This window comes from Numida meleagris, chromosome 1, assembly GCF_002078875.1.
Source record: "Numida meleagris isolate 19003 breed g44 Domestic line chromosome 1, NumMel1.0, whole genome shotgun sequence".
In the NCBI taxonomy this organism is placed as follows: domain Eukaryota; kingdom Metazoa; phylum Chordata; class Aves; order Galliformes; family Numididae; genus Numida; species Numida meleagris.
Genome location: NC_034409.1, coordinates 172,354,891 through 172,380,095, shown reverse-complemented (window position 1 = coordinate 172,380,095; position 25,205 = coordinate 172,354,891). Strand labels below are relative to the sequence as shown.

Here is a 25,205-nt window from a genome sequence, read left to right as displayed (position 1 = left end):
CTACCTGCTAACAAAATACGTTCCCACGTAACTCTGATTTAAATGTAATGATTAGAAAAGTAGATTTTAAAACTGCAGCTAAGCATCTTAACTCTTCTGTTTAAATTTACCTACCAAACATTTCACTAGTTTGAAATATGCAGCAGATACTGAGAATCTCCATTTGCTACACTAATGTTCTACCTACTATTCTGTCACTATTATTTCATCAAATACTATGAACTAGAAATTCACTAGAAATCAATAACAATGCATCCAAAATTATGATGTCTGACAAATCAATAGGTGTGCTGCATAAACACTATGCCGGGTAGTAAAAATAATTAGATCTCAAGTCTAATGGAACTGAGTTCTAATTAAAGAGTCTTTACATTTCTTGTGTGTACTTTGTGGCAAAATAAGACATCTTCCTCACTTGTGAGTGAGCAGGAGAAGTTCAACACCTGCAATATGTGTATTTCACATCCTCTTTTTTATTTTTATTCCCATATTTATATTGTAGTATAATATGCCATCAACAACAAGAAAGCAACTTCTGTCTCAGATGCACACATTCCTGGTTAGTAGCTTAAACCAGAAGTGTGATCTCCTCACAAAACATGAATATACTGTAAAACAACGATCATGTTTTCACCTGTTACGTCACCGTACTTACCTTGGAATATAGCACTATAGATTAAGCAGTTTCCAATAACTTTTTGATCCCGTGACAAGTTGCAAAGCACTCTTGTTTTGTTCTTTTTGTGTCCTTCGCAAATAGCAAGCCTACATTGACCAGCACGCGTCTGCATAACTACTCGCCATCCACCAACAATTTATTAAAACAATACAACACAGAAATGCTGCATCCTTTTAAAACAGTAATAATCCACATCTCCTCAAAAACCAAAATTTCAGTTAAAGAGAACTTCAGTATCAATTAAATACTGTATTAAAAAAAGCCAGTTTCCTTTAAAAGCTGAAGAAGACGGCACCAAAAGATAAGATGACAAATTTCAATAATCAATACTTTTTGGTAATATCACACTCTGTGAATATTACACTACCTTATCCCTTTATTGCGGTTTCAAATACTATAGATCATGTGAGTAAAGTAAATGAGTCTCTCTCTCAAAAAAAATCCATCTTCCTCTAATTCAAAGAGTACTTTTATATTGAAATATAAAAACTTAAATTAAAGCATTACTGATCATTGACAATGATTTCCACAGTTCTCTTGAGACAGGGAAAAAGATGACCATGGAAATTAAAATATCGTAACACAATTGGTATGAATATTATACAAGAGCTTTTTTAAAAAAGTAAAGTATACACAGTTGTTCAACATATTAAGAATCCATGCACTATTTGCATTATTTTTCAAATTAATAAAACAATAATTTAAATGTGAAACTTCACACTTCAACTCCTACAGTTAATAAAATCCCTTAGAAAAATGTTATTCTTGACATATGTTAAATTGTACAAATGTAGACTTGCACAGTAGTTGTGACAAAGACACAGAAAGATACTTCATTACATACCTGGATTTTCAGGTTTTGTTACTCAGACAAAGCATAGAGAAGATAAAGCAATTTTTAGGGCCCCTATTACATATTGTCTATAAGTAAAAAATAAAAATCATGCTGGCTTCAGAATTTTCAAAATTCTATTGACTGTTACACCGTAATAATAACAAAATAGAAAAAAAGATGTTTTAGCTCTGTTCTCATGTTCTTCACAAGCCTTCCTCCTCAACATTTACTCATTCAGTGTTTTAGAGAATCAAACAGAGTTAGACTTGAAGAAAAGTTTTTCCAGCCACCAGGTTAGTTAACAGCGCTCATCTGCATAAAAGCTTAAAATGAAAAAAAACTTGCATTGAATTACTAAAACAACACTGAAGACAAATGTATTTTATTAATACAGTAAACAGCTAGAAAGCAACCAAAGTGAAAGCTTACGAATTCATCAGTTTTTAAGCCAAAAAATAAAAAAAAAAAAAGCAATAACTTAGTCAATCTCCATGCTGGTTCATTTGCTGTTACGTGCCAAACAGATCACATCGGCTGTGCCATAGTAAGAATACAATATGGTTTTACAGAGGTATACCCATTATTTGTATTGAATGGATGTATCCCAACTGTGGATTGAGATCTGACAGCCTAATGATTTAAGTTCTTCATTTTTAGATGAAAGAAACTGACTAAGAAAGACTTAATGAATTTTGCTTGCAGTGATAAAATTTGGGGTTTTTAGACACAAGAAGGTCAATGGTGTGCAGACACCACTGTAGCATGTAAGAATGAATAAATTAAAAAAATTGAGGTCACAGAGTTTAAAGCTGGTGAATACTGTTGCTTCAGCTGAGATGAGCTTCTCAGATGAACCAGAAAATACATACCTTCTTTTTGCCAATAGTTTTTGGCAATATATACCAGTTACAACCAAAGCACAACCCAGGACATCACTGTTTTAGAAAAAGTCTCATCAAATATAATGAGAATCATAAAAATTGATTAACACATAAATAATCTCTTCCTTTGGGACTAAATTCTGTTTTCAAAGATATCTAACAGGACCTTCTTCTTTAAAGAAAACCTTCTATACAGTTCTTTGTTGTATGAAAACATCACTGTCTTAGGTTTATGAAGAAAGACTACGCTATACCTCATATTATATCAAAAATTTTACTAAAATCAAACTTATTACAACTGTAATAAATATAGTTTTTTAAAACATTCAATGTACAACTTTATTTACATCCAAGTCCGCTAAAGGAACAACCTCCAGAAGGAAACGGTCTTGAACCGGGCCTATTTAAACCAGAAAATCCGCTAGTTTATTGGAGGTGGTGACGTATTTTAGAAGGGGAAGTAACAGATTTTTATCACTGACTGCAACTGTGTTATCGGCTACTGGAAATACTGAAAGAATCCCATGAGTCTGTATTGCCTCCCCACCTATGTCTTCGCTGCAGAGGTGGCCTCTGTGTGTGTTTGTGAGGAGGTAACTCTGAATTCATGACAATAGGTATGGATATTTGATATTCGTATCGTTCCAACATCTGAGCAATCTTCTCACGAGTGACCCCATGCTTATTCCTCCTACAAAAATAAAAATTTAAATGAATTGCCTGGTACGGTTATGTTTACAGTCCACATGAAAAAAATCTAATTCCACGTTTTTTCTCCTCACTTTTCATTTCTAAGAGAACCAGATGTATTTTGCTGTATTTCTTAGCAGTAAGCTTTATATTATTGGAAAAGATACATACAACTAAGTCAAGTAACTGCATACATTTTAATTTAAAATTTTGTAACATTTCAAATTTAAACTTTTTTGCATTGTATTCTCATTCTCTCAGTATTCAGTTTGTGTTAATGCTTATTTTATTTTTAACAATTAACCACTGAACATATTAAGTAACAGAAAACAATACAGCCCTTCTTCTTTATAAAGAAATCTGATGTTATTCATCAGGACAACATACCTAAATAGCCTAGAAACACTTTTGTTCCTATTTATTCTTAAGACTTTTTATCATATACTAGCTAATAAGTAGAGAGATAAATGCTTTATAGACTATTATTTAGGACAGTAAGCTAGCAAAAAAATGGAACTATATGATTTCAAGACTTTATGACAGAATATTTTCTCATCAATAAAACTAAGGAAAATGAAGATAAACATTTTTAAGTTATTTTTTAAGCAAGAACTGCATTCTCACGATACTTTTATCTACTAGTTTTTACTGATACTTGTGGCAAATTTAGAAATATACACGAAAAGGAAAGGAAGAGCAGCCAAAAGAGACATCCTGTTCTTGCAGTAGTTAGTGAACAGCCACTGCTTTCAGTGAGAACCTGGCCTTTTAAGAACCTGAGACATTAGACATTACAATATAATGTATCTATTTCCTCAGCACCTACAGAATAGTAACTCAAAATTCACATTAGCAGAATTTCAGTCACCGCTAAAAACGTAATGATGAGGCTAACGCACAAACTGAGTGTCAGGGAGTTACCAGCACTGCAACAGAACTGAATCTAAAAAAATCAAGGCAGCTTATCCTCTTTGGGCACATCTTCACTAATCTTTTTGGCAGCCTGGCTATACTGAAGGAACACAAAGTCATCTTACCCTCCACCAACAGATGTACCAGCAAAATTTCCTAACAGACAGCTATACTTAGAAAGCTTATCTGTTGATAATAGCAAAGTTCTGTCACTATTAAAAGCTTCTACACTAGAAGAATCTTGCCATGCAGAGCATCCCAATATATTCACAAAAGAATACTACACACACCTTACTGCCTTAAAAAAATCAGCACAAAGTTGAATGAAATCAATACCAAATTGCAGTTCTATGATCATACTGAAGGAAAAATGAACATATTTAATGTGTTTGCATTTCACTTCTGTGTGTATATTCAGCAGGTAAATTTTAAATTAAGAAAATAACTTCTGTCCCTAAATACTGCTTAGACGGGACACCTGTTATTTCCCAGATGTCTGAATGGTGTAGACCACTCTGGCCTCGCGGCTGGCAACCCTGCACTCAGCAGGGGGTTTGAAACACGATGATCTTTGAGGTCCTTTTCAACCCAGGCCATTCTATGATTCTATGAATCAAACGTAACACTTTTTGTTGTTGTTGTTTATGTTCTGCTTCCTACTCAGAAATCATAAAAACTTCCCGAAGGAAGGTAATGTTTTTTTGTCCAATGCTAAATAAGCACTTAAACATCTCTCTTCTACCAATGCACCACTTGTTTGCTCCGATTTGCAGTTTTCTGAATTTCCTAAAAATGACATCTGGAAGGATGAAACCCTTTACATAAAAAGGTCTAAATACCATGTAACATGCCTTGAGCACTGCTACAAGACACACACGTGTGAAGTCAAGATGTTTTCACAAGTTATGTGCAGAAAACTAAAGTAAAAGCAAAAATCACACACAAATGAATCTAAAGACGATATGTACCTCATCAACATGCTGGAGGAAAAAAAGACACTGAAAACACATTTGTCATGTTCTTGACATCAGGAATTCACCTACTGTTGACTTAAGTCTTTTTTTCCTTTCAGTAAGGTTTTTCACAGATTCCTTAAACACTAAGCCATGGCAGAAACAAGTCAATACAGATGTTATCTAGAAGTACACAAGTCTTCTAGAATATCGGCGTATTCTAGCACTGAATAAAAGTTACTAACAATCTCAATCAGACAGTGCCACAAAAAAAAAAAAAAAGAGAGAGAGAAAAAGGAAAAGAAAAAAAGAAGGAAGGGAAAAAAAAAAAGAAAGAAGGATATATCCAAAATACTTAGGCTAGGTAAAGTACAAGCTAGTGTGGTTTTATTCCAAACAGTAGAAACAAAAAGTGAAAACTTAGTGATCCTGTTTAGGAGGGAATTAGACTTCAGACAATTAATAGGGTCTCTGAATTCGTTACTAGGATAGTATTTACCCAGGTAATGCACAAAATGTTGAGCTCAAAATTCATAACGGGAAACCCCCAAACTACAATAACTTCTCTCTGTAATCTATTTCCTAAACACACTAATAGGGAAACAACAACACAAACCTCCAAAACAGAACCCCGCATCACCACTTTCAAAAAACAAAAACTCCCAAAACTCTCAAAAAACAAAATTTGCTGACCATGCAATTCTCTTCAAATACATAAAGCAACTGGATTGGCTAAAAAGGTTCCAGAAAACTCATATAGACAGGTAAAATCACTTCATAGTTCAAGGGCTTTCTTTTCATTTTGTTAATGATAAAAACTTTGGTATTACAATTAACGACTGGACAATAAAATCCACTGGTAACAACAACGTTTCATTTTTTGTTTTTACTTTGTTACCTAGTCAGATCATGAGAAAACACACATTTTCCTGGAAAATTCTAGTATGTCTCATGCAAAGGAAATCTCACACTGAACATCTTAGAAACATCTGACTACTAGAGCAGCTTCCTTCCTAACTCGGCAGTGCTGTATCATAAACTAGAAAAATTTGCTAGAACTCATCCCAAAGAGAGATGACTCCATCTCTAAGAATAAATCAGTGGTAGCTTAGGACCAAAAGAATAGTATTTTAGAAGATTTACTAAGAACACACAATAAAGTCTCAGTCAGTAATATAGGTATTACACACACACGCTTGGTGTTTTGTAGGGGCTATTTTACAAAGCTGAAGCAATGATAAACCAAGTCAGCTGCAGGCAAATAAAATTACGAACAGTAAGAGAACACGAAAATATTAAATTGCATTTCAAACACTGAAAGTCCCCTAAGTTGGGTTGGTACCTCTCAGATTCCTAAAGAAGATCTGCCTGAGACAAAAGAGAAATTAACCAAGAATAATAAACAGCTTTTGAGGCACTCTCATCATCAACAGGTCCGACAACTTATGTCCAAAATTACTACTCTATGTTAGATCCTCTGAAGACTGGGAATGGTTTTACAAAATCCTGAGACAGAATAACCTAAAACACAAACTTCCTTTTTAACCTTTACTGATTAGGAAGGTACTACTGTTCCCTGACAACGAGACATCTAAAGAAAGCAGACATAAGGCACTTCTATTGATGCATTCTTACTACAATGTATAATTTCCTTTTACCTTCTATTTATTGTCTGTTTTGTAGCAACAAATTTCCCAGGATAACTTAAATTTTTCATTACAATAGAAGCACTTTCTACAATAGTTAATCACTGTTTAATTCACTTCCAAGAAAGTTTTAATATTGACTTCTAGGATCAACAAGACAAGATTTTGATATCCACATATGACTAATGTATCTCAAAGTGCATATTTTAAACAAATAGTTAAATTATATGCTCAGTATAAGATATTGGATAAAATATAAACTTCCTATACATATATATTTTCATGGGCAAATATGTTTATTGCTTTCTATATATAAGTACAATGATTTATGTAATATAAACCTTACTTTTCTAGTTCTTCAGGATCAAATTTCCACCAAGTATCTGGCTCACGGAATTCCACTCTGTATCCCTTTTCTAGAGCCTGTAGCAAGCAAAGAAAAATGTCTCATATGAGTAGCATTATTATATAAAATATAAACAGTAATGACCATAACAAGAAGTTCACGGACCACTACAATAACAGATGTAGTTAACTATACATTGGTAGTATGCTGAATTTCACTTGCCCCGAACGTGTCTTAGCTTTTACTCCAGGCTAAGCAGATTAGATCAGGTCCGTCCTAAAACTGTTCTGGACTACTGCCATACCATTTACTGATTCTATCAATATGCGGTCTCTCTTCAGAAACTCGAGTAAGGTAGATGTTTCTGCACACAGCAGACCAGTTTACTGCATATGAAGGTGAACTCTCAGAGCTGCAACAGATGGTATAATTGCACAATAAAACCTACCACTTCCACATATGGTTTCATCTCCCAGGCTTGAGTATTAGTGTTGTCTATTATAACTGGAGATTTTCCCTGCTCCATCGCCTGTTTGGCTGCAACAAAAGAAACTGCATGTAAATAAGCAATTCAAATAAAATGATGCACACAAGAAAGTTTTTGCATTAATCTAGTCTGATTGAAACACACGGTTCTGTGAGAAGTAGAGATGGAAACTGAAAGTAGAATGAGCAAATAGGTAGGAGAAATGAAGCAAGGAACATAATAAAACCAAGGTAGTGATGAATTGATACAAAGGGTTAAATGGGAAGCACTGAAGCAATACAACTAAGCTGCTGAAAGTACGTGTCTTGTTGAGCATTAACAAAGAGAATCCTGGCACGAAACCATATTCAGGTTCCAGCTTTACCAGCAGCACGTGGTACATTCATAACCGGAATCTATGGCTAGGTAGTGCAGTCATTCAACAAAATGTTAAGAAATACATAATCTTCATGCAAAGACATCCAAAATATTAGTGAGATCCATTAAAAAAATTATTCTATTGTGTCCAGACCTGTTGAGGTTTAACATGGCAAACAGCTAAATACCACACAGCCTTTCACCCACTGTCCCCAGTCCCAGTGGGACAGAGGAGAGAAATGAAAAAAGAGCCAGAACTCATAGGTTGAGATAAAAACTGTTTACTAAAACAGAAAAGAAGAGAGAAATAATAGTAATGATAATAATATATATAGGTATACATATACAAAACAAGCGCTGTGCAACACAGCTGCTCACTACACATGACCAATGCCCAGCCAATCCCTGAGCAGTGGCTGCCTCCCCAGCCAGCTCCCCTTAGCGTTACAGTTTCCTCACACTATGTCATGTAGTAGGGAATATCCCTTTGGTTGGTTTAGGTCAGCTGCTCTGGCTGTGTCCCCTCCCAGTCCCTTGTGACTCTCAGCCCCCTCACTGGCAGGACAGTACAAGAAGCTGAATAATGAAAACATTCTTAGCTCTGTGCAGCATTGCTCAGCAATAACTTGAACATCAGTGCGTAACCAGCAGTTTTTCTCCTGAAGCCAAAACACAGCACCACACCAGCCGCTGCAGAGAAAATCAATTCTGTCCTAGCTGCAACCAAGGCAAAATCTAACCCTGAGCTTGAGATCAGGCATTCATTCCTCTGAATCCCTTATCTCCCACAGTCAGTCCAGAAAGCATTCTGAGAGGACTGCTAACTCATGTTACCAGGATTTGTCCCTGGAAAAAAAAAAAAAAAAGTATGCTTAAAAAGGGAGCTGTACAACATAACTAAAACAAATGACTATGACAACCAGCTTCTGCATAATGGTATATAGGAGACTTAGCCAAGCAATTTAAAAACTCAAGTACTATAATCATATCAGCTTGACATCTTACACCTACTTCAGAGAAACTAGGATACCAATTAAGCTATTCTTACCAGAAGTGCAGAAAGAACTCCTAGAAAAAGAGTACCTACAGAGGGTACTGAAGTATCTCACTATTGTGACAAACGTCCTACCTTAATTTTCATTGTTTCAATTTCCTTCACCTTCTAGATTTGAAAAGAAGGCCTCTATCACCTTTTGTGGAAAGGGACACTACATCTTCAGAAAAGGACTGTTTCGTGAACTAGGTTCTTTTTGCAGCCTGAAACTAAGCCAGAGGGAGAAGCAGATCTCTAACTTCAGATTCATGCATTAGGTTCCTCAGTGCCTCTAACAATTACTCTAAAGCATCTTACAATCAAAGTAAGACCTCTGTCAAATCCATAAAACACAAGAATAATTCTTTTGCTGTTTAAAGAAGTATTGAAAAGATGAATTCAATTTAAAAAAAAATCAACTGCTCTGGTACTACACGTTGAAAAAAAAAAAAAAGATTAACTTTTATTTAGTTCTAAGCAGTATTAACAATGTGAGCCACAAACATGTCAGGAATTCCACATTTCAAAGATCTTGCAAGACAAAGAGAAGAATTCAGTCTACCTTTCAAAACACATAAAAAGGGCACAAGAAATAAAAAATGCACCATGGCTTCAAAGTAAAACCCTGAACCTTAGGAAATGCATGATCCAAGGCTGGCTGCGTAGTAATTATTGGACATATGCATTATCATATTGCATTTAACACATGTCTTTGTGCACTATTTCCTCCCCTACCTCTTTCAGCACATGGACTTGTTCCGAAGTTGGATTAGGAGTATGTATCAGATCATCAGCATGACTCAAGCAATCCCCTTTCTTGAGATAATTGTAAGACAAACACTGAGTAAGCCAGGATGACTGTAAATGAAGGAGGACCATCTTTTGGTGAATGTTCTCGAACATTCCAAATGGCCACTACTTTGCCTGATCTTCATTTTCTAGCTGTCAGTTTCAAAAGCCGCAGATATTATTTACAGAAGTGATATGAACTCATACGAGGACAGTGAAAATTTATTTCAAATATGTAAAGTTCTATTACTACTACATTTCCTGAAGAGAACGTTTAAATTGCTAAGTCCGGCATCCAAAATAGCAAGTTAGTTTAACAACTGTGCCTCAGCTTGCCAATAAAAAAAATTCAGAATATAATACCACTAGTGCTCGCAGGGAACTTAATATGATGAACTAGATGACAGAACTGAAATATCTGCAACTCAAAATATGAAGAATAGTGTTGTGAAAGCATTCCCAGGAGAATTAATAATGTCTTGCTAAACAGAATCAAAACCAGTATATATTAACTGACAAGAGAGATCCACAATGAGTACTGGGGATTATTAAGTATATATATACACATCTGTTGTATATGTGCTCATTCAACAAACACTGTTCAGTCTGTACACTGAACGAAGCAAGTATCCAAAGGAAGAAAAAACCAACAAAGTTGTTGTAGAGAACTAGGGATTTATCCTGATTAAATCAATCCATAAAACAAGAAGAAACTAAAGGAAAAGAGGCTGGGAAGCAACCATGTAGATGGAAGGAAGAAAAAAACCTACGTTCTAATGGAGCGCTAAGAATCAGTGGAGAAAGCCATGAAAACTGAACAATATACTGCTCTGGCTTCATTAACCTTGCACAAGTGACAGATTGACATGACAGCCTGGCAGAAGCAAGGGAAAAATCCTGAAAGATGACATTCAGGAAAGATTAATAAAAAGTACAAAGATTAAAGGGAATAGTCAATTTGCCAATGAAGATAACAGGGCCAAAATTTACAAAAGCTTGTGAAGAAAGATTGTATTGAAGTCACAATGGCAAATTAATTCCAGCATTTGCTGTATTTGTGCACTTGATCCTACAACCTATGAATTAAATGCATATGTGCTTTGTTATCAAGGATATGTAATTCACTGTCTTCTAAACATTCAAGAGTTTTAAATCCTGTTCATCTAAATCCCTCATGCAGTCAGTCTATCTTATCAGCTTTTCTGCTCCCCAGACAATTGGCAGCTTCCTCTGAAATACTTCTTATTGCTGCAATGCAATGTCAAAAGTGCTTCTTACAAGTTTTACAATTCCAATAATTGCTAGAAAAAAAATTCTTCACTGTTCATTTGTAACTTTTCCTCAGTGCATCATAAATTTTTTATTAGAGTGAGGATGGAAGAAAAAGGGAGAATATTTGTACTATCCTGCAGATTTTTTTTCCTTTGGTGCTCCATAGCTTTTGATGCAAAGAAGGATTCGTTCCTCTTACACATGAAGGAAGCTTCTGTTTAATCTCTCTGCTGCAATGTCTTAATCTGCATGCACAGGCATAAGAGTTGCTCAGTTTGTCCCATCCTTGGAGCAGATCAAAAATGTACAGATTCTCAGAAAACTACTAGAGAAAGGGCAAGAATCAGCCTGTCTCCTACCCTTCTTACCTCAGGTACCTACTTCTCTACCAGTTAAATTCAATCCTTGACTGCCAGGTGTAATAAGTCCTATTAAAGTGTTAACCTACAGAAGAAAACTAAAGCTTTCCTCAGAAAAACTCTTCCATGAATCTTGGATGAACCTCAGATCAGGAAAGTCTCTGGAAAAAATAAGACACTGCTGATGCCAGCAAAAAACGTTCAATTCCAACATAAGGATGCTAGTCTCAAATGTAACAAATCAGCAGGTCATAGCACAGAGAAGAGAGATTTTGTCCTCAGAATTTGCATCTTCTGCAATTTCAAAATCTAATATAAGTTTATACAGATTAAAATATAACAAACATTTAAAATACAAATACTTACGTATACTCTGACAGTTTTATTTATATATGCACACACCTACACTTATACACACACATTCATGCTCCATCTCATACATACCATTAGCACATGCATGTTACGCTGTACTTCTATTTCCTAAATAGAAGAGTAATTTAATAGAATTTCTTTTATGCATTCAAACCTCTCTTCTGGTTCCAGTCATGGGCATCACCCAGCTGAGCAGCATTATACGTATATCCATCTTGCTGACGGAAGTAATCATCGGTGCTGAGTACAATGCCATCACGACTACAACCAAGCAGAACACTATTGAAAAAAGGGAAATGCAAAATATTACAAGATTTATTTTTCATATTAAACCCCTCCAAAAAACAATATATCTAAAATAAATTTGTGCCCTACTTCTGAGATTCTTGCGAACTTCAAACTGGTTTATACTGGAAACAAATAAATATACTATTAATTCCAATTCAAATTAAAGCAGTACCTTCCCCCCTCTCTACTCCTATATTTGTTGTTTCTCCAACTTAAAAGAAGTTTGTCGCCATCTACTTCATGGCTCTGTCACAATAGGTTCTAAGCACCTCATGGTCATTTATTGTATTCATTAACATTTCCCAAGTCAATTCTTATCTGTAATTATCTCTAGGAACCAATGCGATCACGGGATCTGGATATAACTGAGAAATGAACTGCATGCTTAAACCGTTCTTCTAACCACTGCTCATGCTACCTGCACATACAATATGCGTTGAATAGGAATAGTAAAAGAAAACTTCTAATGCTTACAGCAATTCTAATATTTTCAGGGGAAAATATAAGATCACAATAAAATTTCAGGATTTTCATACTAATGAAAGTCAGGATTACAAAGGAGTATACCCATTCCTCCAATATCCTATACTTTTGATATTCCATTTCTATGTCATCTGCCCCAATCCAGGCCACACAATCTTACTCACACCCACCTTCTCATCAACTCCGGCACTCACTGCATCTACAAGTTACTCAGAAAAAAAGTGATCCTTTTCTCTCTTTTTTTTTTTTTTTTTTTCCCTGTGTCAATTATCAGAAACTTTAGCATTTGTGCTTATTCAAGTGAAGGCCCAAAAAGATGATACAAGAAAAGCAGTCAAGGGAGATCAATACAGACCTCCTCTAGCAGAGCAGCAGTGAGCTGCTTACAGGGATAACCACATCCTGTAGAATTGCAGTTCCAGTCTAATAGGTGACAAGAAATTTAAGATACAGATTTTAATCGTTGTCATTCACACTTCAGGGTTAACAAGGTGATAGGAAAAGCATGTGTTTTACTATTCCTGCATGTATTAAACTTCAAATCGGGAGAAGAACAATCACTTCTTGAACCATTTAAATCACTTGATTAAAGTGGGTTAGCTTGGCTTCCTGAGGAAATGCCATTTTATGGTGACTTTCAACAGAGCATGAGTTTGATGGGTGAAATGAAAGGGGAAGAAATGATCAGACAAATCAAAACCAAACAGTAAGCAACTGAATAAAATGCAGAGATCCAAATTAGAATCCAAAAAGGTAAGAAAGTAAAACGGATTGCAGTGTGAGTTTTACATTTACCCAGTTTTTTAGGCCTGTCATTTCTAAGCAGCACAGATATCTTACCAGAAGTTTATTTCATTTGTGGATCAGAATAACCTAACATTAAAAATTACAGCAGGAAGTTAGATGAGAACAACCTCAACATAAAGAACAGAAGACACTGGGGAAATCCAACCACAGCAAAAAGGAAATCTCAGAAGAAAGTGGTTGTAAAGTTTACTGTTAATATGCTTACTTTTATTCTGTTTTATAATATTTCATATTATTGGTAATGCTTCTGATTATTATATTAGTTACGGCAACGACTAATACTATTACTTATATTACTTACTGCAATGAGTGATGAAAGAATATTGCACAAATCCATTAAACTTTTCTAGAATTCTATATTTGCATTGTCGTGAAATGCAGTACTTAAACCACTGAGAGGCATAACTGAGCTAATTTTTGGAGTTAACTAAAATTCATGCTCAGTATTGCCCAGAAACTCCAACAAATACCTGTGAATCAGAGAAATCAATGACAGCAAAGTTGCAGGGGGGAGTTACCCCCTGGTTGATCCGCAATATCAGAACTCCTTACACACGATCGAATCCACATTAATCCAACCCAGTGAGTAATCTCTATTCTGTCAAACACAAACCGTATTTTCAGAAAATCCTTGGAAACTGGTGTTTAAAGGAAAATCCTATGAAATGGAGATAATCCTCCTTGAAGTCAGATCTACAGTCCAACCCCCATGACTGTTTTTGTTTTCTATAGTGTATTCAAATTTATAAAAATAGCCAGTCATTGCCACAGAGCATCTATACTCCATTGAAACTCTTGGATTCCATTGCCCAATGGAAATTTAGGCAACTACTCAGACTCAAAAACAGGCACTGTACCCAAAGGCTACAAAAAGTAAACTGCACCAGCAGTATGTGTGATGCACTGCTGTTGAGGTGCCAGGAACAAAGGAGAGCTGGCCAAATCCCAAACAACCTAAGGCAACAAATGTACATTAGTTCTAAGTTACCGAGCTTTCCCATAAATAGCTGCAGGGAGCGCTACTTAAGTTTAATTCCCACACAAGGAATTTGCTATGTATTGCCACATCATCAACAACAGACCTTGTAGAGCTCAGAGTTTAAAGACTGTGAATGGCCCAACGTTACATCAGTTAAAGCTAGACATCTTCTTTAAAAACTCAGCTGGAAAAAAATAAATCCAGTTTTACCAATCATCAACAACAAAAAAACTATAAAAAACTTTAGCATAATAATTATTTATATTCCTACACAATTACTGTCCTACAATTAAGTTGTTGTTTATTCTCACCTTTAAAGCACAGAGATTTACAACAATAAAAATAAAATTACTGGGGAACAGAAGAAACTACGAGTAATGCATCTGTGAAGTAACATGATCAAAGATGCCTACAAGCTGTTTTTTCCCTTTTTGCTCTTTCTCTCTTTTCCAGCATACAAGGTAACCTCCAAGTAAAGACCAGTGCTATTTCACAAAGCAGAGTACGATACGACAAAATTACAGGCACTTTGTTGGACATCATTCGATCATTATTTTTGTTTGAGTCTTTGTTTTTAGTAGGATGTGTATTTCACTGGTAGGAGAGCACAAATAAAGCAAATCAAACGGCACCAGTAAATCATACAGCACAGAAAACAGCACTCTTTTTTCATACCAATTCCTGTTTCGTATAAAATATTTAACAGGAACGTGCATTCACTAAGTTACCTTGCCAGGATTTCACACATGGCCCAATTTCCTTATTTTCAGTATTCTATATTTTCCAGCTAATGCTCAGAACAACTGGAACCACCCTCTGCACTCACTTTTTGTGTGCTGAATCCATTTGCATGTATATTAGAGCGTAAGAAAAATCTTCCTCAATAACAGAGATAAGAACTAATAAATGGGACCTGATTCTTCTACTAGCTGAGCAGTGCGAACACAGGCACCCACTGCAGCTCTCAGGAGCCTGGCTATCAGGTTTGTGTGGGGATAAATATGAACTGGTGAATGAACACACAGCAACTAATGGGGCACTCATCTGTATTTTGATTTGCAGAAACTGTTTAGAGTTCTGTAAAATAATTCATTTACTCAAATTCTTCTGTTGTATTTTCTAAACCACAACAGTCCTAGCAATAAAGAAACACTACAAGGAGCCGGGAATCTTGCAAATCCATCAACAGAGTTTATTCTTGAAATATTTTATAACTATTCCTCAATGCTCCAAACACACCACAATTTATGAACCTACGTAACCAGTATAACAGATTTAATACACTAAACTATGTTTACAAGAATAATCCTGAAACTGCATAACCGGGAAGGCAGACTGACTACCAGAGATGCCAGGGTAACGGAATCTTTACCTCAAATCCAACACACAGACCATCTCCAAGTAATGACTTTATGAACTAGAGCTTCAACTATTATGACAATGTTCATAGTCCATTTCATAACTATGGCATTAAGTCATAAGATAACACTTTAGAAGTCTGACAATTGCCTCTTTCAGAATCTGTGGTATTTAAACTTCTAAAATCTTGAACATCAACTTCATAAGGAATCATTTACAAATTTCTAAGATGTATTTGGAAATAAAATTTATCCTAGGCTCACGAACTCAGACAGAAACAACAAAGTACACCTATGCAAAGAATGAATCATTACTATCTAATCACACAGAGATGACTCCACTGCTGTGAAGTGGGGAAGAAAAAAACAAGGAAGAGAAATAATTCTCTAACAGGCAAGTCAAATTACAGATCAGTAAGCATCACCATGTGCACATGCCTGACACGAATAGCAGTATTAACCAACCACTGCAACCCAGCTCTTTTTCACCCTATCCATTCCCTGCAATTGAGCATTCACCTCTGAACCTAACAGGACAGTGTCAATGAAGCAGATATAAAAATTACAGCAGCTCACTTACTTTTTTTAGACATGCTAGTTGATCTAATGGAAGCTATCATTCCTACACACAAAACTCATCTGGAAGTTCAAGTGCTCACATTAACTAGTCAGCAAACCAACGCGTATTTTTTTCCAGCATATGCATATCCGCATACACCCACAAAGCTGCTTTAAATTTATTTTTTTAAAACAGTTCCACACTCTGCATTCCAGTTAGCCTACTTTGATGAATAACTTTACAGTTAAGATGTCTTAAAATCTAACAAATTATTAAAAATAGCTAACTTATCATACAGACAAGAAAAAAACCAGACTGTAATTAAATAGTTTTTAAAGATCTGTAGTACTACTGAGCTACGTAAATGATACTTTTAACACTGTTACAGGCAGTATGTTTAAAGAAACACATAATTAGAAACAAAAGCACAAAAATATTTCTACATTCAGCTATAAATACTTATTTAACTCCCAAGACTCAGAAGTTCTTCACTCCAGGAGCAGTATTCTCTTTCTGGAGTACTCTCCTATATACAGGCCTAATAACAGATTTAATTTCAAATGTATTTCGTAAATGATGCCAATATTAGTTTTTTCAAACTCATTAAGCTCACTTTTATACAAATTCATGTTGATATATTTATAGAGGAATGGAAAATTGGAATTGCTGCCAAGTTCATTTGCAAAGTATCTTAAAAATCAAAGTTTTTTTTTTTTTAACTTTTTCCAATGGCATTTACATTCTAAAATCACATTACCAAGTACTTAAAATTATAGCATGTTTTTGCTACCTGAGCTAAAGATACCATCACTGGGTATCTACCTGGGCAAAATGGTACAGAAAATTTCTAGCTAACTTGTAAAATCACATCCAAAGCAAAGGAAAAAAAAGCATTTTCCAAGCTTTTCTCTGAAGTGCTTTGGATTAAGGAAGCGTTATGTGGCAAAGTACATGCATCTGTTTTTTTTCTTCTACCTTCCCCCCCACACACACACCTCTGCCCAAACTGCAGGACTTTAAAACATCACACGCGCAGAAAATAGAAGTAAAAAGCACTCGTTTTTGTACAAAGCAGAGCAGAAAAAGCAAAGATTCCCACTGCAATAAGTCTACTCCTGAACAAAGCAATTCTGCAGTTGAAGCAATCTGGATCAGCACCAACACTGCATTATGAGAATGCATTTCTCCCAGCACAACCTTAAGAACAGCAAGAGAACAAGAAAACTGGCCTAAAATAGGAAGGACATAGGAAGCACAGTGGTACAAACTGGAATAAGCAACTTACAGCTGTCACCAGAGGAAATAGGGACAAGGCAAAAGAGCTAAGTGCAACAAAGAAATCAGTACAATGAACCTGGGAATGAGACCACACCAGCAGCAGACACTGGGACAAGGTGATCCCAGGGAGAAAAGAGAGGAAGATCAAAGCAAGAAATCCACTCAGAATTTTAGGGCAGAAGCAGAGATATTATACTGTGACTGACTATGCATGTAATAAATCAATGAGATCATGGGAGATCTCCAGTGACCAGGAAAAGGTTAATGCTATGCCTCAATTATTTTGAGGCATAGCATTATTATTATTATTATTTTATTATACTCAATATACTTGAGATGAATAAAGACAAGGGAACTAGGCTGCTCAACCTCACCTAACCTCAGCTTCCAGAAATATCAGAGTGCATCATGTTGGAATCTATTTCCAAACATGTGAAGGAAATTAAGGTTGTTAGGAAGTCAAGGTGGGTTTGCAACAGACAAATCATGGTTCAGTGGCCAGACCAGACTGTGATGAAACAACTGGCTTTGTGGATGAGGTCAGAGCAATGAACGTGATATTCTTTGAATGTGGTAAGGCTTCTGAAATTTCCAATCAGTACCTGCAGAGTAGCAGGGCTGACAGCAAAATCAAGTCTGTGGGCATCTTCACTATTAACCTGGATGATGATGCAGAAAACTTGCAAGATGACACCACACTGGTAGCGAAGACAGACATACTAAACATTAAGGCTTAGTATCCTGGAGGATACAGAGAAATTTGAGCACTGGGCTAAGTGAAGCTCAGCATGGAAAAACGCCAAGCTCTCCATCTGGTGCAAAAGAAACCTATGCATTAGTACAGAATGAAAAGTAACTGGTTGAGCAACCCAGCTGAAAAGATCTACGGATTACAAGTGAATTTCAAACTGAAGATGAACCAATGGTGTACTCTCATCAAAAGAAGAGTAAACCACATGCTACTTTTTTATTAGGGAAAAAGTGGTCAATGGAAGATATCATCTCCCCTCTGTCTCTTGTTTGGCACTGTGTCCAGTTCAGGGCTTCCTGGTTCAAAAGGTATGCTGAAAAACAAGGAAGGGTTGACCAGATGGCATATGACCTACAAACACAAGAGAACCTTTGAGAAAATACACTACTTGGAAGTTTTCAAGATCAGGCTACAAAAAACATGACTGATTTGATCCAATGATGGTGACATTCTTGCTCCAAGCAGAAGGATGGACCAGGTGACCTCCAGAAGTCTCTTCCAAGAAACAAGTCTTTGATGCCAAGCATGTGGGATGACAAAGTCAAAACAAAACACAGACTTCATTAGAAGATTAAGAACAGATGTGACAAGTTTGGGAGCAGGAGGAAATGTGTCTGTACTTACAAATCCACAGTTTGCACAAAAATGCAGACTGGAATTCAAGATTCCTGAGTCTCAATACTGCTTTGCTGTCATTAAATACTTGGGAAACTCACAAGATGCAACTCACTCCCTTCTACTCTTGATCCATAGAGACCATGTCAGTTTTGTGCTTTTCCTATACAGTCATTTTGCTAGCACAAGCAGTAGAGGTTTGTCTGGAGTTCCTAAAGGTGCCCAGACTACCAAGATATCATGGGTACTAATGACAACACAAGGCTACAGTGTCATTACTTGTCCTAGTCTGCACTGCAGAACTCTATGATCTTATATAATTCCGTTTTTCAGTTTCTTCCCTCAGCCCATCCTACCCCTTGAGTACCTGAGACCCCGGAATACGATTTTGTAGAAAGTAACAATTGAAACCAAGCTCTGAACATACAAAATTGCATATAGCTGAATACAATGACAACCAAGTCCCACACAGTTCAAATTCTACGCTCAAATTCAGTGACTATGATTGACCTTGATCTCATAGCGCCTACTTTCCCATCTGTTAAATGAAATTAGTAATTCATCTGACAAGTAGAAGATGAAAAAGCATGAATACAGATTCATAAAAAACTTAAGATACTTAGGATCTTTTAGATAATATGACTGTCATACTTGGAGAAAGACTAAAATGCCATTCACCACAGAAAATATGGGAAAGATAATATTAAATAGTTTCATATTTAAAACTATCCTATTTCTGCACTGAATGAAACAGTATTTTTCCACTTTTTATTACTTTCTACATTGCTTTCATATACTTTATAAACTATTGTAATAATACCCACGTATGAACACTCAGCTTCAAAAATGTAGGTTTGCAAAACAGAACAATCAGTAACTAGAAAATGAGAGTTAAAATATGTGAGTTAGAAATTTCTAGTAGATATTCTTCTATGATAGGGTCCCCTAAATACTAGGAAAAACCAAAAAAGAAAACACACACAATAATGCTACTCCTTCATACAAAAACAAAACAACAAGAAAGAACATAATCACAGAATCTATTTAATAGTCTACTAACATACAAGAGAACATAACCACAAACGAAGCTCAATCAGTAAACACTAATATAGTAACTTCTTTTGTGTGCAAAAGAAACATGTTCTCATTTACTACAGACAGTGCCTTTGTTCTTTATCAGCCTATACACTTTTTACAGTAGGCAAAAAAAAGGTGGAAATCCAAGCTGGAGTTCATATTTGCCTTTAACTCTGTTGGAAACTTCAACAAGTATATTTATAAGGGAAAATAAAACCTTTCTTGTGTGTTCACAAATAAAAAAAAAGGTACAGACATCAGTATGAAAAAAATGAACCGGATTACGCAGTTTCACCAATACACAGAAAAAGATTACATGTTTTCAGAGAAGCAAAATTCTTCTAATGGTCTTTGAAGTTTTTTGCATTACCATAAAAAACTACTACTGCTGCTAGATTTTACCAAAAAATTTTTTTAGACAAAGAAATTTGAGAATAAAAGACCATCACATGCTAGTGCATATGAGAGTTTCAGAATAAGTCACAGAACATTTTAAAATTAACATAAATCAGCTTCTGTTCATCAAAATTCTTACTAATGGAGACAAAAAACAAGCCATCTGATTCTAATATTTACTGTCAGATGTCTTTGCTAAATAAAAAGGACTGCATTTTAATAGCCTAATTTACAAATACCACATCTTGCCAAGTGCTCGCTAATAAACTTTGCAAAAAATTCTTTTTTTTTTTTTTTTGGCCAAGTAAGCTTCCCAAGCTTTAAGTTTTTACTTACCGAGAAAGTGTTGACTTCCCAGAACCAGGTAGGCCTCTTAAGATTATGAGCACTTTCTGTGAACAATCAAACCTCTCCTCAGGTGGGGAAGAAAATCTGTGCATTCCTTCTGCACTGTAAGCTTTTGGTTCTTCCCAATACTCTTCTCTGGTTTCACAGAAACCATTACTTTGGAGTCCACTCTGATCATTATTTCCATTTCTGAAGACCTGAGTACTATGGAAATCAGTATGACCAACAATACTGCTACTCGGATCATGCAATGGACCACGACAGTTGATATCACGATTTCCATGGTAACCATAGCAATTTTCATAAGAAAGTTCATCATTCTGAGAAGGAAAAGCATTTGTTTTTTGCTGTGGGGAATTAAGTATCTGAAAACATGACTGATGGTTCAGTCTAGGAGGAGGAGGCCCCTGAGGTACTATGAAAGACTCCCCTGACTGCCAGGCAGGTCTGAATTCAGGCACAGAATAACTAGACTCCATTTGTCCATTAAAGGCATTTTCAGTTTTCCAGCCACTTGTTTCCATGACAAACTGCTGCTCATTGCTTATTTTCTGACTTCCCTGATCCCCAGAGAAATACTGTTCATTCTCATAAAATGGTTGTGGGCTGTTCAGCAACACACATTGATAATCCTCTTGTGATGTCTGACTGCAGTTATACAGAGAATATTGTTCCTGAGAAGTTTCAGTTTCTTTTTCCTGAAGCATATTTAAATTTTCACTTTCCAGCTGGTGAATTTCTTTGTAGAACTGGTCCAGTTCATCATCCATTCCTGATACAGCAGAAGAAATAGCTTGCACCTTTTTTGTCTCAGTTCCTCTAGTTCTATTTTCATGCATTCCATCTCCCACGCTGTGTTGATACTCATCACAGCTCCCAGACTGCTCCTGCTCATTACTTTCGGCAGGCTTGTAAATCGGTCCAATAAATTCTTTGCTTGTAATAAACTCTTCATCCGACTCATTTCTATTTACTGAGAATGCTTTACAACTATTATTAGTATTATCTTCATTGACATCATTTGTAGTAAGAGGATCTTTCTCTTCTTCATCTTTAGCGTCATTTATTGATACAAATGGAGGACTTATGTTCTGCACAATCACTGAATCAACTGCCTGACTAAATTCTAGATTACCTTCTGGAAGCACTTCATTAGCTGTTCCCAAGACATTCACAGGTATTTTCTCTTGCTTCTGCACTTCATATTCCCCTTCATTATCTGAAACGCACACCGGTATCAAATCATTAGATGCTCTGTCAGGGCCCCCTTCTTCTTGAATGCCTTGGTTGCCACAGTCAGAGAGCTTCTCAAAAGCCCCTTCTGTTGACTTCATCTTTTTAGAACATGGTTCAGCTGTGATTTCATCCTGACACTCCAAGAGCCTTATTCTACTTTCAGCATGAAGCATCTTTGGAAAAAAAAAAAAAAAAAAAGATTAATACATTATCAGCACAAACAATTTTAAAGCAAAGTAAAAAAAAATCAAGTTACTGAGGCCTGTGATGTGCACCTTCAGACTTTCCACTGTCACACTGAACGTGAAGTATTCACTGAGAAGAAGAAAAGCAGGCATAGCAACTTCATTTAAACATCTTTACATGAGAAACACATTAGTGCTGAACCAGTCTTGGAGTCACGTTTTGCATCTTAATTTACAAATCACGCTTGCTTCGTATGAATTTTATATTTGAAAAATAAATTACATCAACAACTTCATTTCTGCACTGACCTCTGTTAATCTGCTAAGTGTTGCAGATCTCTATGACTGGATAATCACGTGCCAAATTTCAAAGCACAAACTAATGCCTGACATCACTACTGCGATGACCAACAAAAATGCAAATACTTCAGACACCAGGATTATTTTCTGTGACAGGAACTGAACTCAGCTAATTCATTTAACACCAATAAAACAGATACCAGGTGACATTTCTAATTTGGTACTGTTTAAATAAGGCTTAAAATTAAATTCACAATCTGACATTATGCTTCTGGTTACGCAACAACTGAAGACCATTGTTAGGTACCAAAAAACACTCAGATGTATATTTTTAAAAATAAATGGAAAAGGTAATCTCAGCACCAAATGAATTACAATCTAAGAACGAGCCAGTAAGTTCCAGAAAGACAGACAGACAGAGGGAGAGCAATTAAAAACAAAGTCAGATAGTGCTGATCAGCGTGACATGCAGTCATCCCATTGCCCCATCCACCACCCATACTTCGCTTTTCCTTTGTGCTATAAAAGTCTATATAAAATGCAATGAAAAGCAATAGTCATCATGTAACAAATTAAGTGCCAAGTAGTATACTTAGCAAGCCCTCCAGTATAACAAATGCAGTATTAAATGAGAAAGTAAGTATTTACCCTACTAGAGAATTTATTCTACTACTCTCTGTCAACTGTGGAATATTCCAACTTTCTAAGAATTAATATTAATCAAATGTTACATGCTCATCATCTCAGACAAGAAACAACTTCTTTTCTCCGTCTGAAGAGGATTTGTAGGTAACATCAGAGGAAGATTTGCAAGAAATATTCATCACTTCAACCTCAGATGTAAAACTGACAGGGTGTTTATCTGGCCACTTTCTCACCTACTGTACAAAGTAAAAAAGAGAGTCCGAAAGTGCTTAAGCCAAGGAGATTTAACTGTTTCTATTTGATTTTGATAATTGGAAGATAGCACTGTTGCCAGAGGGTGGAAAAACAAAGCCATGCATGACAATACTTCCGTGGAATTACTGGAATGCTGCTCTGGGTACCATACTCTCTCCTCTCAAGATACACACATTGCTTTTCACATATCTCCTGCTGCTCAGTTCCTCCTTTTTGCAAATCAGAAAGCAAGCATGATATATATCTCTATCCCCCAACTACTCAAAAATGTTACTTTATCTCCACTCAAAAACAGCGCAACCTGCTGCAAGGAACCTGCTTTAGCAGGGGTGTTGGACTCAATGATCTCCAGAGCTCCTTCTGATCCCTACAATTCTGTGAAAAGTTGCTTTATCCTCATTTCTATATTCATGTCTCCTGTGGGATGTGGCTTAAGCAAAGCATACACATATTTTCATGAGGAATGAAAGGAGCATGTGAGCTACCTGCTGCATGAGAATTTCTCTCATGATGGAGGATACTGCTCTGTGGCCGTCCCACACAAGGAATACTCTCTTTCTAATCTTCAGCAGGCTAGTTCAGAAATCCTTAGGGAAGGAGAATTGCACGTGAAAACATTTCCACCTGCACTCTCAGGTAGGACAGAGCATGCATATATTGAGAAAGTGCAATCTGTGTAACAGTCTTGCCTTTTGAATGGGACAGAATAGAACCACAGATTATCCTGAGTTGGAAGGGCCCCACAAGGACCGTTGAGTCCAGCTCCTGGCTCCACGCAGGAATACCCAAAAACCAGACCATATATCCGAGTGCATCGCCTAAACACTCCCTGAACTCCAGCAGCTTAAGGTCATGACCACTGCCCTGGGAAGCCTGACAGCTCCGTGGCACTGCGGTGAAGATATGGTCGGAGGCGCCGAACCTGAGCCGCACACACGATCCCCTTTGGCAGTGCTTGCAACACCATGTCACCGCTTTAACCTGCCAAACGTCTCCAGCCAGTAACTGACGGCCTTAAGCTCCACGTCTAAATTCACAAACGGAAAAAGAGGACACATGTGGCAGAAGCTGAAGATTAGGGGAAAGCCCGGATCTGCCTGTTTGGGCACGGAGGAGACAACGCTCCGGGCCCTCCACGCTCAGGGACGCAGCGCAGGGCCGGGCCGGGCCGAGAGCGGCAGCGCTCGGGAGGCGAGGGGTGCACCCGCCAGCCAACTACACGCTTCCCTCAGCCCGATCTCACAGCCCCAGCAGCCGGCTCCTAGCTCCCGCGCCCACCTCCCCCCCACTGACCCCTCTCTCCCCCTCAGCCGCATACGGGTGAGGAAACCAACCTCAAGACACGAACGCCCACCAACCCGTCTTCCGCCGCCCCGGCGAGCAGCGCACCCTCGGCCGCCGGTGGGGGAGGGGAGTGGAAGGCGAACCCTGGCTCTCAAAATGGCGCCGGCGCCGCCTCCCCCACTCCCTTCACCGCGGCTCATTCTGGGGCTTGTAGTTCCGTCTCGCAGAGCGTAGGACTACATACATCTCACAGGATGCCCTCGGCGGAGGCTGGGGGTGGAGTCGTTGCTCAGCGGGCGGCGAACAGGAGGGCGGTGTCGCGGGCAGGAGGCGTCGCGGGCTCGCGCCTGAGGGGCTCGCGCCTGAGGGGCTCGCGCCTGAGGGGCTCGCGCCTGAGGGGCTCGCGCCGCGAGCCCCGGCGTGAGGGGAGGCGTGGTGCTCTGGGTCGGTTGCTGTGTGCTGGTGGAGTGACGTTAGGGTTGTCTTTTTACACCCTGTTCCTTCTCCGTGGGGAAGAATTCTCAAAGCCAACGCGGAGCAGTGGATTTTAGGCTGTTTGTTTGTTTTAATTCTCAGTGTGTGAGTAGATGATGGGCTCCGAGCAGTCAGAGCAGCGAGGGCAGGAGATGTCACCATGCCTTCCCAGCTCTGGCTGCACTGCCCTAAAATGGGCAAGTTCGTATTTATATCAAAACATCTAGTGTTTATTCCTGGAAAAAGAAAAAAAACAACTCAGCTACCCCAGGCATA

General features: G+C 37.4%; 1 protein-coding gene across 4 annotated transcripts in view; it reads right to left on the bottom strand.

The window, feature by feature from the left end:
- N4BP2L2 (NEDD4 binding protein 2 like 2) overlaps nucleotides 1–24,681 on the bottom strand; it is a 45,143-nt gene extending 20,462 nt beyond the window's left edge. For 3 of the 4 annotated variants that reach the window (XR_002432961.1, XM_021378258.1, XM_021378274.1), the window contains exons 1-6: nucleotides 24,506–24,681; nucleotides 20,539–21,959; nucleotides 11,766–11,890; nucleotides 7,391–7,479; nucleotides 6,943–7,019; nucleotides 2,943–3,086 (exon numbers count right to left, since the gene is read on the bottom strand). Coding sequence is in view for 3 of the 4 variants with exons in the window: in XM_021378258.1 (XP_021233933.1) it covers nucleotides 2,943–3,086; nucleotides 6,943–7,019; nucleotides 7,391–7,479; nucleotides 11,766–11,890; nucleotides 20,539–21,959; nucleotides 24,506–24,655 (2,006 nt within the window). In the remaining variant the exon portion in view is untranslated. The remainder of the gene's footprint in view (nucleotides 1–2,942; nucleotides 3,087–6,942; nucleotides 7,020–7,390; nucleotides 7,480–11,765; nucleotides 11,891–20,538; nucleotides 21,960–24,505) is intronic. The other variant, XM_021378281.1, reaches the window with a different exon arrangement.